General features: G+C 28.4%; 1 protein-coding gene across 1 annotated transcript in view; it reads right to left on the reverse strand.

The window, feature by feature from the left end:
* LOC132942115 (heparan sulfate glucosamine 3-O-sulfotransferase 5-like) overlaps window positions 1–17,655 on the reverse strand; it is a 42,817-nt gene that overhangs the window by 20,960 nt on the left and 4,202 nt on the right. Inside the window, exons 2-3 of the mRNA XM_061010425.1 lie at window positions 14,787–15,031; window positions 4,862–5,077 (exon numbers count right to left, since the gene is read on the reverse strand). Of these exons, the coding sequence (XP_060866408.1) occupies window positions 4,862–5,077; window positions 14,787–15,017 (447 nt within the window). The 5' untranslated portion in view covers window positions 15,018–15,031. The remainder of the gene's footprint in view (window positions 1–4,861; window positions 5,078–14,786; window positions 15,032–17,655) is intronic.

The following is a 17,655-nucleotide window of genomic DNA, read 5'->3' on the forward strand; positions in this document are numbered from 1 at the left end:
TCCGAATCGTGAGATATCAGTAGTGACAACTGCATTATTTGTACTATGGTTTATGTTTACACTGAATCAAATCGTTGGGTTCTAAAAGTGTACAACGTTTATGCTAAATAAAAATAATTATATTATATATATAAGCTTTGAGAATTCATCGACATTAGGGCTTCTCCATCGAGTAAGTACAAATATTGTGTGTTTAATATGTTACCACCAAAAATCACAAAAACTAGTTAGTTTGTTAAAAAGAAAAGAAATAGAGAGAAAAAAATAAGACCCATTCATTTTTGTATTATGAAATTATATTTTTAAATTTTTAAGCAACACTTTAAAAATACAAATATGGAGTCTTTATTCTTAGATAACTACCTCTAAAGGAGTATTCAATTATTTTATGTTAAAATAAATGTCATTATGTAAATTCTAAAATGTTTTTCTTTTTATAAAAATTCCAGACATTTCGAAAAAAAAGACCAAATTAAAAGACCTCAGAGTGGTTTCGATAAATCAAAACCTTTGTTCAGTGCCTTCCATCGACAACGCACTTGAAAAAATCTATTTTTAATTAAGTTTTCTGTGTATTTCTCACATAGGTGGTAGTGGTGGTGGTGGTGGTAGTGGCAGTGGTATAATATACTATACCACTATAATAGGTACGCGGTATCTAATTAAAAATCTCCTTTACACAATGCAGACACACTCTAGAACTATAACACGCCGACTTTTCTACGCAAGACTCCCGTAACAAATTAATGAATTAACACGTCTCTTTCTCCTTTGTCTTATACTTGATAACAATTTCTTCGCTCTACAACACTTGTTAAGACTATTAAATTAATCTAATTTATTATTTAGTAACCGTCGCACTAGTACTCATTGCACCGCCGAAAAAATGTACCATAGTTATATATCAAAGAAAAGTAACCAATGTTTCGAGAAGTTTTCTGATGATAACAATATGTCTGACGTAAAATTTTAAAGGACTGTACATATTTATAAACTGTAATTTACAAAACTAAAAAAAATTGTTGAATATTTGACTGATATAAAATACCTCTTGAGTACAACGAAAAAAATCTAACTTAATACTCTCTATACGTGTTTGACAGTTGGTTCTACTTCTATTTTTAATTCAAAATCCTTTTAATGCTGCACGAACCTTTTTGCTCCGATTGCTATTTCATAATTTAAAATTCAACTCAAGTAACGAAGTAAATAAATCTTTGATCCCGGTAGAAGGGACCGGAGTTTTTTAGTGTGACCATTTCTGAGTTTTTTAAACTATTATATTATTATGTAAAACAAATTAATGACAATCACTCGCGTTGGTAAAATTGAGTAATCCATAGTTGATAATTATAAGTTAACAAGTTAGTTAAAATGTCAATCAATATAAACTCGTTAAATATAACCCAGAAGCTCTGATATAATATTCTTTTTTTATAACATATTAATCACAAGTAATTTGATTATTATACGTAACAACCTACTATTTATAAAAAACGGTAATTGGCAATTTGGCAAACATTTTAAATAAAAAATTAAAATGACACAATTATTAACTCATATCGTAATAAAATGACCTCAATAATATCATATTTAATATGTTATTCATTCGGATTATATGCATATGTAGAATAATTTGCCTGTCATGAAAATTATGAATATTTTTCGTTATGCTGAAATTTTATTTTATTTTTTACATGTGACGTGGGGCTGTCTTATGAATAAACCCTTCAAATGTCTGTCAAAACCTTTTCTATTAATTTTTCAGTACAATAATGTAGTTTTGTTACGTTTACCCAAAGCAATAGTTAAGTAAACAGTTCTATACTTATGCATATGCCCACTGTTGTAACAATCATATTAAAATTGACACTAAGCCACAGATATTAAAAATATATTCGTCAATACTTCAATAATATTTTATTTGTCATTTACATTTTCAATACCTACACTGATTCATGGTTTAAACATTTAACTCGAGTATATAAAATATATTATACTGCAGGGGTTTATGAAATGGCGTGTCTAAAAACGAACTTTAAATGAGTAAACTATTATATTATTTATTTGAGCATATTTCCATTACACGTACGTTTGTTTTTATTTATCACACAAACTAGTAAGTAGGTAGTAATTATTTTAGAACTATTGTCAAAAATAACACTTAATATAGTTCATACTATATAGTATGTAAAGAGAAAAAAAAATGTATACATAGTATCGTTGTGTTCATAATTTACTCACAATATTATAGAACCGTGTGATTGTGTTTTTATACATTTTTTCTTCGTTAAAACAAAGAATTAATCAACTATGAGAGCAATGGGATTATTTTTAAACAAAATAAAACACCGTTTTGTGTACATACTTGATCGAATATAATATGGATTTTATGTACCTACGTGTTTTCGAATTCACTATGATATTATCATATTGTCGTATAGGTTAGGATTTTGTTTACATAACATAATCGAAAAAATAATACTGTAAGCATATGGGATGTTGTAAAAATATATATATCAAGAAATTTCAACTTGTTTATTCATAAATAATAAACTTGGTTTAGTTTCTGAACAAACCGAGAAACGTATTGGACTTAAAATACTGTTTTTTAAAAAAAAATATATATATTTTTATAAAGAAAAGTTTCACGTAACACCTTTTCTTGTGTAAGATGTCTTTTCGAATTTTGCTTTGATTTGCATCAAATTTCTCATATTATCTAAGTAGTTTTACAAAAGCATCTAACTGTATGAAAGAAAAATGGCAATAACCGTCAGACGGTTCTGAAGAAATGTTAACATGTGAAGTTTTAAAACTGTTGTTTGAAAATATGTTGTATATCACTTTCGTAAATTCGTAGAAAGTTTACTTTTATTTTAAATTTTAATGTTCAAAGAGTATAATCGTCAGACAAAAACATTATCTTGGAATTATATTTTCATAGACATGACATTAAGTCCTTTGTGATTATTGTAATGATTTATTGTAAAGATTCTAAACGTCAAAGTGAACGCGAATAATATAACTACCTTCAAAAACGGGTCCTAGCGAATTTCAGGCAAAGTATAATATATATAGGTAATAAATAATTTTTTTTTTGTACAACGAATTGCTTACATGCACTGCTCCGGATTTTACATTGGAATAACATTTTTGGTTAAACTCAATTTATGTACAAATATTGTTTCATGTGCAGGTATTGAATATATTATGTTTAAACGAAATTTAACAATAATAATAATAATATATGACACGGGGTTATCACGTAGAAAAAATAATAACAATGTACATTTATCAAGAAATGATAGGTGGAATATAAAATAAAACCGTCATGATATAATTTATATCGCTTGTGAATGGCTGACGTGCACAAAAGTATGTGTAGTGAATAATTTGAAAAAAAATTAAAAACTATTATTTCAATGCAACACAAACAAAAAAGGAAGCGTAATATGTACATAGTATTATTATGCACCTATTGTATAACTTTCACTATGTGTGCGAGTTTATGAGTATTGTTAAAGTCATTGCTAATAAATAATAATACATTTCGCATTGATTTTATTCGGTTTTGTATTGCATAATATCAGAATTTATTCATGTTATACTGTAATAACATTACAAGGAATAATTATTTTATCAATTTAACTTAATGAATGATTATTTTAGTGTCATTATTTTTTTCCTCCTCTATTACGGTCCATAAAATATAAAAAAAAAATGTAAATATCAGTCACTATATATCGTTCGTATTTAACTTATTTATTATTCGTCACACAATTTTTTAGTAGTTTTGAATTTGTATACTGAAATAATTTGTTTGCATATTTTACAATAATATATTATAATAAACAGCCTTTCAACGACGTAATTCGGCGATAAAGAGCCGTGAAATAATGTGATTTTGCAAAATAGATACGTAAACGTAAATATATAAACGATGCCATTACTTTATAATATAGTAGCGAAACGTATCGAATTCGATAAGTAACCGGCCGGACAACGCGTCCAAGTGGTAAAATGTAATTTAGTGCGCATATACATCACCTGCAGTATTTTCTCTTCGCGCACACGTTTGTTTTTTTTTTTTGTAATAATAAAACGCGCATTTGTACGGGGACCGTGAATCAATCAAGGCGAATGACCACGGGGGGAAAAAAAAAACCGAAAACATGTATCGGGCGGAAAAGCGGTTTTATCGGAAAAATTAATTAAAAGTCGGGTAACTACGCGTCGCTCGGTATATATTACTATATTATTATAATCGGATCCTCGTGCACAACCCGCGTACGCCGAGATCGCGTGATGCAGTCTCCCTCTTTTTTTTTTGTACGTCCCTCCCAAGTCGATACCCATCGCCCACCGCGAACACGCCACTTATTCTACCACCTTGCAAGTACAACGCAACAATAACAATAATAATATATTATTATGGATACGCACACGACCTCCTCTATAAGGCCCCTCTTCCGCCGGCTCAACCCGCGATATTTTGGCGCACTACGTAAAAGTAAAAAGTGCGTATAAAATCCTCGACAACTGTTTCGATGAGATTTGGTGGATTTGGGCATGACAGGGGACGTGAGGAGGGAGTGGGTTTGGAGTGAAAAAGCGTTGTCGCTATGCGTGTTAGGATATTTTTTTAATGACCGCACACGACTTCCGTCTTAAAAATCCGTCCACACCCTCCGTCATAACCATGTCGTGTCTTTCACGGATATTCGCGTCGCTGCAGATACGACGACCTAACAGTTACGATGAATATTACGATACGCACCGTAACCCGAACACCGAACGGTCGCACCCCTTACCGATCGGTATTTTGCAGAGTATTCGTTACGTTTTTTTTTCTTTTTACCTCTGGTGTCACGAAATAGCTGGGACTCTTTTCAATGGTGATCTGGTTGGGGAACGAGTACGGCATTCGCCTTCTGTACCAGTCCAGGCCGCGTTCGTAGTTGTCGTCCCGGTCGAAGAAGTGCACCTCGCCGTTGGCCTTTTGCACAGACTTGTGCAGGAACAACATCTCCAACAGCGCCCGCGTGCCGCCTTTCCGCACACCGATGATGATCGCCTGTTTGCGACATAATGATAAATTAATAGTTAAGTAGGTAGGCATCATAATTATTAAACACACAGGTACGGAAAATCCCATTAATATGTGTATCGATTAACGATCTAGATTTCAAAATCTTCTGTACAATTCTGTATATATCAGTTCTAGAACGTGTTAATATTAATTATTGTGCAGTATTTTTCTCTTTGTTGAGACTGTCTACGAGTTCGGTGACATTATTTTAATAAATTGTATATAATATTATAATCATTTTAATGTAATAAATAATAATTAACCCGATAGTAGGCATGTAATGTAAAATAAACCGATTATTTTCTATATTTCCACGTTTCCTCTTTTATTTAACAGCGTGCATAAACGTTATGCATATTAATTATGTGTTATTAATGAAAAAAAAAATCATCGACCCAAAACAATATACCAGAATAATGAAAAATACATATTTTGTTTCAAATTGAAATAGTAGTGAAATTAAAATTCGCTGTAAAATATCTGGTAAAATTAGGTGAATTTGTTGAAATTAAATTAATTTTTTTTTTTTAATTGAAAACGAAAACATGTTTATATAATATTTTAAAACTATTATAATAGTATACGACGTACGTTGCTTATTATTTATTATGAGTATTTATTTCGTAATGTAATGTACTTTTGTTATATCACTTGTTTTAAATTATTAAAAATTATAAAAATATTATTTATATCATAATTATTTTCGGATTAAAATAAACCAAATATCAATCAAAGAACAATTACAATGCATACAATATAAAAACATACATTCAATGCTCATATGAATCGTTCATCAATAATAATATGTCGTTTGTTTTTTTGTATAACATTCGTCCTTTTTTTAAACTTGACATTTTCAAGTGCATTACTAAATACGTTATAGCTACGTGGTTTTAATATACCTTGTATACTATTATTAGTTATTACTACGGTTATAGACATAATTTATTATAATAATAGTTCATTATATTGTTCAAAAAATATAAAAAAACCCATTAATTATATACTTCAAGTCGTTAACTATTAATTATTTGTAGACGCCTTTTTTCTTATATATATATATAATATATATTATGTACCTGTGCCATTATAGAGAACTTTCGTAAAGTCACCAGAAAACGTAGTCCACATGTTAGAAATAAACCATGCCATACTATACTATTATACTAAATGCTGAATATATATACCACCTACAAATTTTACCTTATTTATTGCATCATATATACTAATAATAATACTATGGATATTTTATAGAGACGATTAAAGCACGCTAAATACATTTGAGTAGCTGCGGCAAATTACATGTGAGCTGTGTATCGTGGTACCAGACAAATACGAAAAAATAATAAATATGAAAAAGCTAAGTGCATATGATAATATTTTATTGAGACAATATTGAAATTCAAACTAAATTCGCTTCAGATAGTATAAATATATATAGTAACTATAGATTTGAATATTTATTCTCATTTCCAATGCTGTATTTTTATTTACTTTTTTTCTTAAAAAACTATGTAATCTATTAAGTATAAAAAAAAATAATAAAAAAAATAAAATAAAAACTGCAGTGCTGTTCATGATGCGATATTGTTTAAGCTACGATTCGGAGTGTAAAACAAAAATAAGGAGCAGTGTTTCGAAAAAAGATCGCTACAAAATAAATAAAGTATCAACGTAAGAATTTTGAAATGTGCATTATTTTGTACTCTCGGCATATAAGAAAATGTTAATACAATTAGACACAGAAAATGACACCCGATGGGGTTTTTAAGAAAATAATAATAAACAACGATTTCCTCATATTATTTACCTAGCACAAAAAAATAGATAGTAAAGCTTGCGACATTTGTTTTTATTTGTATAAAATAGTTGCCATAGTACATATATACACTACATTTATAAAAAAAACTTCACAGACAAAAAAAATAAATATTTAAGAAGTAGCTTAACATTAATTTTTTTCGAAAATCGCATGTCTTCCAAACATACTTTCAAATTAAAAAGTAAATATTATATGAGTACAAAACACAAAATAACACTATAGTAATACCATTATAATATGTATAATGTGTATATTGTATAATACCAAAGTGCATTAAAGACAACAATATAAAGGATAGGAAAAAATAATAATTGTGATTAAAATACTTTTTTTTATACTTGAATATTGTTTTGAAAATTAGTTTTAAAAATTAAAATTAGATTACAAGATTAAAAATAATTTTGAAAATATAAATTACAAACAAAAAAAAAATATAAATCATAATCATTTACCTATATATATATTATATATATATATTTTTTTTTTTAATTTCATTTAATTGTATATGTAATTATAATAAAATTACGTTATCGCCAAACTCGAAGGAGTGTACATTTTTAAACCCACATACATATAATATGCCTGTGTTGTATTACATTTGAAATGTAACATTTATAGAATCAGTGGGTGCACTATTTATCTCAACAATCATTAAATATGGTTATGGTACGTATATTATTAGTTTCACTGAATCATGAGGTACAAGCAAAAGCACCCAAACGAATAAATTCTGAAGTAAGCAAGGTATAGTGAACTAGATCATAGAATACCGTGTACGGGAAATTCTGAATATATAAGTAATTATATATCATAATATAATACGATATAATGATTCATCATATAGTACGAATGGTGTGTCGTAACGGTTAACATCCTACGTTAATAGCATAAATAATTATAACGACTCGAATATAGTACACGATGATCAAAACCGTGCCGGAGGAGAGGAAATTTGAGCTTTTGACGGGGTGAGATCTCTGCAAATTGGCGCACTATGATCAGAGAAACAACACAAAATCGACGGTACATGCAACGCATTTCGTAGAAATGTACATATGGCTTTGTGAAAGAGAGACGTTAATTCTAACGTTAAAATATTGTTTTCTATAGTTTTTATATTAGAGATTTTTCAAATTTAAATCACAATTGATACAATTTTTAACTTGTAGTCGAACGCTGACTGATATAACGTTTTTTTCGCTTTCGTGGAATTTTGCTTTCGGTCTCCGCGCATTAATTGTTTGACGATGTTGGATATTTTTTAACGTGCTATTTTTAGTTATCTTGTGACGAATGAAAGTAAAATGTCTTATTGTGGTCTTAATTCAACAACGAATCGTAACACTAATATTTTTAATTGGTTTGTAATATCATATTGAAACATAATTGATGTTTTAAAGTTGGATACAATTATAAGGCTATAGTAACAAAGTTTGTCGGTATTAATTTTTATTTACAGCATTGGCAAACAATGACGTTATGTTCATTAATGTTAACAAAGTTTTTTTTTTTTTATCAAACAGAGAAATATAAATTAGTGTGGTGGATACTATTATAATATACAAACATAATTATGTACCTACCTTAAAAGACACATTGGACGGGCTAATATTTACCTTACTTCACAATTAATCTTTACTAATTAACAAGCAAACATTTTATTTTCTCTTATTGATAAAAGAAAAAAAAACGAATTCTGTCCTTGGCCAAACATAATATTATTATAAAAAATTAATAATATTCCGAATGAACACACAAGAATTGAGAGAAGTGTATAAAAAATACGTCGAAGTCAATGAAATATTGTCATTTGCAAAAATAATGTACCATATTGTAAATATATTATGTAAAAAAAATGTTTGTTGTGCTCTGGACATAAATATATAAATAAATATTTCACGGTCAAGTCTTAGAACCAAAATATAACACCCTGAAATGTCCGAATTCCGCAAAGATATGCTTCAAAGTGAAAGAAATGTTTTATACATATTTACGAATGAATAATAAATATAGGATCAATGATTTATACTGTATATTATTTGGTATTCAATAGGATGATGATAATAATATTATAATATTATATCTACTCAGATTGATAAATTTGTGTTTAGACGAATTAATTGTTGCCCTGTATATGTGGTATCAGGACATCAAGTATTGGAATCTACAATTGAATATCGAACAGTCAATGAAAATGTTTCCTACAACAACTATAATAATTATTTGAATGTATCTAAGACTAAGTATTGGATTCTACGATTGATTATCGAACAACAGTCAATGAAAATGTATCCTACAACAACTATATAAATTATTTGAATGCGTCTAAGACCATATTTTAAATGTCTACTTTTATTTTAAAAAGAAACCATGCGGTGTAGAGTAAAATATAAACCACAACTTATTATTCCTAGTTGCACAGGAATACATTAGAAATCTAAAAACAAAAGTCGATTCCGATGGATAATGAGGGATTGATTTATAAATTAAATTAAAAAAATATACATAAATGCAATCGGATACATTACATTATATACGACACAGGCAAACTATACGTTAAACTGCATTATAATATGTAGTTGTCAACCGTGAACGAGTTTATAGGTTTCGTGGGATTTGGGTTCGAAACCTGGTTACATTTTCTCCTAGTTAGGTACCCGGGTTACAAATACTCGAAGATTCAAACCCGTTTTACTCTTAAATATAAACAACGGCAGGTACAATATGATATATCTATATATATAAAAATAAGTGTACATTTTGAATGAATTTTATAACTCAAGATTCACCAAACCGATTTCGATAAAAATTACAGAACATATTAATATTGATATGTAGATAGTTTCTATGCAGTTTGTACGCTGTGGGATAAGTGGTTCCGGAGTTATGTCCTCTTAAGTGCACACCTGGTGACATGGCCAAAAACAACAACAACGTCTATACAATTATTTTTATCTATATATATATATAACCTATAACAACCATTAAAAAACAAAAATTTCTATCGTAAATCTCAAAATTCCTGTTTGAGCACCTGCCGGGGGTAATCACTTCCCTTTTTAAATTAGCCTATGACACTCACAAAGAATATGGCTTTGTATTGGTGAAAGAATTTTCGAAATCGGTTCAGTAGTTTCGGAGTTTATCCCGAACATACAAACAAACGTTATCATTTTATATATTAGTATAGATAAAAATGAATTTTTGTGTGTAAATTAGACCTCTGGGAAGAAGATGGGCTAATTTAAAAAGTGTTAAATTTGTTTTTTTTTTTTCATCTGATTTTAGTACGGTTGCGTTAGGCTTTTGTATTAATTGATTAAATTAATCCTCCGTAAGTGGAATTAAGTAAAAATGACAAACTTGGGACAATTTTGATACTTTAGAGTTAAATCATACACTTACGTACAAACAGCACGGGGTCCACGATCTACCGCAGGTAGATTGCCTACCTGATAATATACTGCTGCGAATCAGAATTTTTATTCCAGGCAACAGATAAGTTAAGATAAATGTTGAACGCCATACACCATACACCAAATATTAAATAACGAATTGAACAAAGTTTGAGTCATATAGAATTGGTACATTTAACGGGCAACGAAGTGCCAGCGGGATCAGCTAGTTTATAATATAAATTTACATAATAGTTTTCAGCGCGATAATTCATTCAGTTTTCGTGTCGGATGAGATTCAACCTTATTCAATATATAAACATATTATTATTATTATTATTATTATTATTATTATTATATTCTCCACACGTACACATCTGGGACATAATGGAGTTTGTTGGTGTGACCGATAAAAAGTTCGTTTTCCTCGAATTTCCGATTCATATACGGAATGAGTTGTATAATATTATCGTATTATATTCGTTACCTATACACACTATGTTTCATAAATATATACCCACAAACACTAACACTCATTTGTATTATATAAACGCATTTATTGTCTATCAGTTTTTAAATAGAAATTTCAAATTTGTGTGACTATTGAGATCGCAATTTACCGTGAACCTATTTATAAATAAATTATACATCTGGGAAAAAGAATCCCGTACAACAGTCCTTCTGCTCTATGGTTGTAGGTTTCGAGTATAATAACTCCTCAGACCTCATAGAGTATGTCATTATAATGGATTCAATTCGATTTCAATGATAAGTCATTGTGTATGAAAAACTATATTATACCTAAGGATATATTATTATAATATTATATATTTATATTGCTATTAGTATTACGGTTCGTAGGTGAAGGTGATTGAACTTATATTTGACGAAAACAAATAACATATTATATTATGTATTATTATAACAATGTCTCGTATACTACTATACTAGAATTACTAATGTCATTAATATATGAGTCAATACATTCGGTAGGAATAAATAGTTCAATAGGTTCACGATAATACTATATAATCTATATATTTTGAAATTTTGTTTGTATAGTAAATAATAATATACGTAAAGCGAAAAGTGTCACGTCCTTACGAAAAACATTTGTTGAATTACAACAGAATAGGTAACTCAATTATTTTAATTTTAAATGAGAGAAAAAAATGATAAGTCATTGCATATATAAAAAACGATTCTGTGGGAAGAGGATCTTCAGCCTATATCACTGCAGTATATTTTATGACATGGGCATTTATAACGTCATTATAATAATATTATATAATATTAAATATATTAATTTTTGCTGAAAACATTGCATTTATTATATTGTTAATATTTAATTTTTATAATAGTATACCTATATTTATTTTTATTATTATTATTTTTTTTTTTTAATTGAACTTTAGCCCGGCAGCTGAGGCCATTAGCTATTTTTAGTTTACTGTAGGTTATTAAGTCACCGTGATTGTCCGAAGAAAAATGTCACCCATGGCCGAGGAATCGAACTCGGGTCGACTGCGTCGCAGCCGGCGCCTTAGTCCGTTCGGCCACTCCGTCCCCCCTATATTTATTATATCATATTTTAATGTTATTAAATTTGAGTCAACACCGAAAAACAGCGTAAATAATGTCGTGGTATAATGTAAAGCCAAAATACACAAAAAAAAAATAAAAAAATTAACCTAAACTTTTGATAAATATTTCAAAAAGAGTCAAAATATTTTAAAAATTATACCATGACAATGCTAATATTATTATTCTATAAATATTAAAAATGTTAGTTCTATTAAAAATTCGTTTTTAAATTACTACATCATAAGAAAACAAGTTACGAATTTTCGTTTTTCATAATAATTAAGAAAAGAACTGGACATTTTTGTACTTTTTACCCGTCAAAGTATCAACTAGATGCACTTTCCTACCAGAAAAGATATCGAAGTTGAAAACCGAATCATTTTTTGTACTATAAAAATGTTTTCAGACATAAAAAAAGAAAAATATCATTGAAAATCGATATACATTCATCGGAGTGCTCAGAATCTGAAATCAACATTCATGAGAAAACACCAAAATAGTAGAATATTTTAAATGTTTATAAACAGCTTAGGAAGAGCAAAAATATTTTGAAAACTAAACTACCTCTATAGAAGATGCTAACACAAATATTTGATGTAATTGTCTATTTACCTAATGACACTATTCTATAGTCGTTTGTTTTTGAACTGCAACAAAATACCAAAATAAATTTAAGAAATATTTCGTTTTTTGAAATTTGTTTTTTAGACTTACCGATGATTATGAAAAGTATGGGGAATTATTAACTACAACTAGATTCAATTTGATAACCTATTAGCCACTACCGAAGACACAATATATTATAACAATCATCATTCAACCAGTTCTGCTTGGAATCTAAAATCGAATTTATATTTTTGCATAAGATTATAATATAGTAAAACGAATATCATCGAAAACAGTATGTTCTATTTCAACAATCCTACAAGTGAAAATGTAAAAAAAATTTGATTCAAAGAAAATGTTGTTTAACTAAAAATTGTTTTACACTGTTTGACAAGACACATGGCGATGTATCATAGCTGTTGTAATATTTATTTAAACGATAGTATTTAAAAAAATCAATCAGTGAGTGTTAATATTATACTAGGAACGTGGACGTATCGAATTCGAGTATTCAACCATAAAATTGTTTTAATTGTAAAATCAACAAATTCTAAAATATTGCATTTCTCAACACACATACAATTCGGTATCGGCGTTTGAGATTTTTATACTTTTTTTTTGTCTAAACGTATTATATGGGGAATACAGGCATTTCGTATTTCAGTGTTTAAGTCCATATAAACTACAGACGTATAGAAATTTTTTTTTTTGTATAGTTACATTCGAATAACGAAATATTAATATTTTCTTTTATTATAAACTATAATATAAACTAGTTACTGCGGCCTTTTACATTTTGCATGATCCAACTCAACCCTGTAAAAACTTATTATTTTACGGGACAGATCCAGTATATTGCTATTTTTGTATTTAATATGCCTTAACGTCATTATATTATGTGTACAATTATATTTGTTGTGCAATATACACTAATGATCTTTCTAATGATATTATATTATCTATTTTATTATCATTATATTATAATTAATACAACAACAAAATTGTTTGCGTATTAATATTTGACTGTTTTTTTTTTATTATTTAAACATAGAATTATCTTACATAATAGTATAAATGTAGCGTGAAATAAAGAATGTATATTTCTTTAATAAAAAAAAGATACTATTTAATCTTACAATAATAGGTTGCATTACATATTAATGTCACGTATGTTCTAATGCATTACATTGTATATTATTGTGATGTGTATAGGAATTACCTATAAACGAGTTAAAATTGAAACTAAGTTCACATTTCCAATATCCCCTTATCCTCGGAGAACGACGTTTGTCCAAAATTAAATTCTAATAATATAGTAATATATGTTTATGCCATTGGATAATTTAATCAAACATCTCTAAATTAAATTCTGTGCCTTCTCGTTAACTGTAATAGATACAATATCATAATATATATAAAAAAAAATTACTGTAATTACACATTTTTTTACTTGGTAAATAAGTTAAGCTAGCCGTAGTTTACCTAAGAATTAAAAAACAAATAGTTGAAAAGTAAATTAGAGTAGTTCAAAATTAATTATTGATTAATAATTGATCGATATAAAAAAATAGTATTTTTTAAACCCAAATATTATAATATAATACTAATAGACAATGGTTTAGTTTTTAAAACAAGTAAATAGAAACTACTATTGCATTATAATATTATAATACGTTAAGTATCTACGCCATTTAATATTTATTTTAAAATATCTTTTAAATATATACAACATATTTTTTTTTAAACACCTGCGTGGAAATTTATATTAATTATTTTTAAATGAGAATTGAAGATAACTTTTTTATAATATACTTTATAATACGCTGTGCAACTATGCGATCTATTAAAATGTACATTTAACAAATAAATTACCATCAACTTCATTAAGTGATTAAATCGAATATATAATTTGATATTAAACAAAATAATTAAGCAGATTGTGAAGAATATTATAAGTAACATAACCGGTCCGTCAATGTGTCCGCGTGTCGAGGTTTTATTACAAAATAATGTCATGTCAATAAATTCTATAAAAATACACGAACAGTCGTGTACGCATATTAACGCATGAACGCTGCAGTCGAAAAACGTCGTGTTTTATATTCCGACACAAGTCTATAGCCGATTTGAAAAATAATGATGATCGTAACCGGGCTGGAGAGGATTGTGGTCGCCTAAACGCGGTTACCCCCGTGGACTCGACACCCTATACGCCCGTGCCCGTACACTGTGTTGTATATCATAAAATTATATTATTTTGTCGGCATTTCGTTTTGCTCGCACCCACCTGAGGCAACCGTCTGCTGGTCTTCGGAAACCTGAGCCTCCGGTACGCCCGGTCGTCTTGGGTCGTCCGGGCGGAACCGGACGTGTCCTCGTCGTCGGCCACCTCGTCCAAAGCCTGCAGCGGTCCGCCGTTGGGGCCTCTGTAGATGTGCAGGCCGCCCAGCAGGAACAGCACGGTCGCGCACAACACCAACTGGGACCATTGGACATTCGGAACACACCATCTTCGCATTACGATTTGCGCATCTGCAACACACGCCCGACAACGTCTGTGATTATGCCGTTACAATAATATTATGGCGATAATTCAATTTTATCCGCCAAAACGAACGACCCAACGGTTCAAATCGACGATATAAGATACGTATGGATAACCGCCAATGTCGACTTGAACATTTCGTTAAATATTTTACTGCAGTTGCGATATCGTTTACTGTATAGTTGCAAATTAACGCGCACATATAGCGCTGGTACAGCAACATTCGAGGAGGGCGAAATTAAATATCGCACTGATAAAGACTTGCGAAGACTACATTGATGAGAATGCACGGAGTTTTCGAGACAAATTGGTAAAAAAAATCGCCTGTGAATAGCCCTAGTCAAAATTGAAAAAAATAACGACGTCAATCGAATGATTTTAATAAAAAGATAATAAATTGATAATTCATTTACAAATAAAAATGTTTTAAACAATACTGTCTGGAATGTTTTAAAATCTATAATAATACATACTATTAATTAAAATTGTTTGGATATAGGTAGGTATCTAGATTACAATAGAATATCATTTTGTATGTTTGTGACGTTTTTGTCATTGCTTTGTCATTTAATTATATTCATTTCGATGCATAATTTTAGCATAAAATAATAATAACCAATTTGGCTGTTGTATAAATTATGCACACAGTAAAAAATCAGAACTATTAGAGGTTTAACTCAATGATATAAATGTTTAATTTAAATTACATCTATTGTTTAATTCCTTACGTCAAACAGTTAATTTTTGTTTAGGTAACTTATACGTTGTTGTCGGTACCGAAATTGTATTATATTATTTGGTGAAACAAATCATAATTTATAGAAATTATTAGAAATTATTAGTCGAATAGATAATAATAGGTACTCTTTAATAGTCGTTTAATTCAGTTTTATTATGCCTATTGGATTAATAACGGCATTTTATATTTTAGTTAAAAATACATTATTTATAAACAAAATATTTTAATTTAGTTTCAGTTTTATTTTAAGCGTATTATTTATATTGAGAAATTGATAACTTAATGGAATAGAATAATTTAGTTGCACATGTTATAATATTCATTTGAACTATTTTCGAATAATCATCATTTTCTTTAACTATTTTAGGTACTTATTTAACTTGTAATATTGTATTGTTTGCTGAAGCGTAGTCACGGATTAAATAAGGTATTCAAATTTGTGAAACTGTTTAAACTAATTAGTGATTTCAAAAGATAAAAAAATACAAAAGTTATTGAAATAAAAAAATTGACTATACATTTTTAATTTACTAAGGAAAAATATAATATGTATTCTATAAAAATACTATATATCCGTGCAGTACAATGCATTTATATAATATTAGAAACTAACAAAACTTCAGATTTTGTTTCGTATGGTGATACAGCCGCTATAGGTTTAAGTTTTAAAATATTAATACAGTTTTAAATAGATAGTAAGCATCATTCAATGCACATTGATATAAGAATTACTTTAATGTACGTGAGTTATAATTAAATAAAATGGGAAAGTTCTATAAATTATAGGATTGTAATAATGGATTATAAGCATCTCTATCATAATAATTTAAATATCTAACCAAAGACACGTGAATCTTATTAAACATTATGCAAATTGAACATTTGATAATAATATAATATTATTTTTTTAATTTTCCACAGAACATTTTTGTAATCTTATTTTTTTTATTAATAATGTGTTTTTCTTTCTTAAGACAAACAATTGTTTTTTATTATTTTTATGAAAGAATTACATATAATTGCATTCAAGTATGTAACATATGTAACATATATTTATATATATAAATGTGTAATATATGTTAGAAACCTAGTAGATTAATAAAGATACTAATTAACTATACTTATACTAATTAACTATACTTAACCCTTCCGCGACACTTATACAATACGTATAATGCCATAAACGTTAAAATTAATTGGAAAAAAGAGCGTTAAACAATTACTAATTTTAGCTCATAAGTCGTGTTAAAAAAAATATAAATAAATTTTGCATAACACAAGGCATTCGATAGCAAATGATAAAATCAGTATAGAAACTTTGACACAAACACGTAGATTATGAATGTCTAATTAACATACGGCTGTTTATATTATTTTTGAAAATTATAACACTGATTGTATGTGATGACCAGTTATACAATTGCATTTAAATTTAAGTATTATAACTAAAACTAAAAGGTTTGTATGGAATTCATTCTGCGTGAATGTCAATATTACAGTTAAATAGCCATTATACTCAATTCAGCGGGGGAGGAAATTTCCCGAATACAAACGACCAGACGGCAGACACATAACAGCAGCGCATAACTTTATAATTTTTATTCATAAAATTGATTTGGTAATAATTAATCAGTTAAGTAACTCAATAAGCCAACTACGTAATAATCTCATTGTTGACTATATGTATACAATACCACTTATGCTCATAATACTAATATAATGATTTTGCTAGAGTTCATGTTAAGTTAGGTTCAACATTCAAGTGTACATTGTGCTTTAATAAATAAGGTACTCTTATAGGTAATCCTTGTATATAGTTTTATAGTATCATATCTATATACTTTTAAATTTTATTATAAATCGTTGGAACAT

The sequence above is a fragment of the Metopolophium dirhodum genome, chromosome 3 (genome assembly GCF_019925205.1).
Source record: "Metopolophium dirhodum isolate CAU chromosome 3, ASM1992520v1, whole genome shotgun sequence".
NCBI lineage: Eukaryota > Metazoa > Arthropoda > Insecta > Hemiptera > Aphididae > Metopolophium > Metopolophium dirhodum.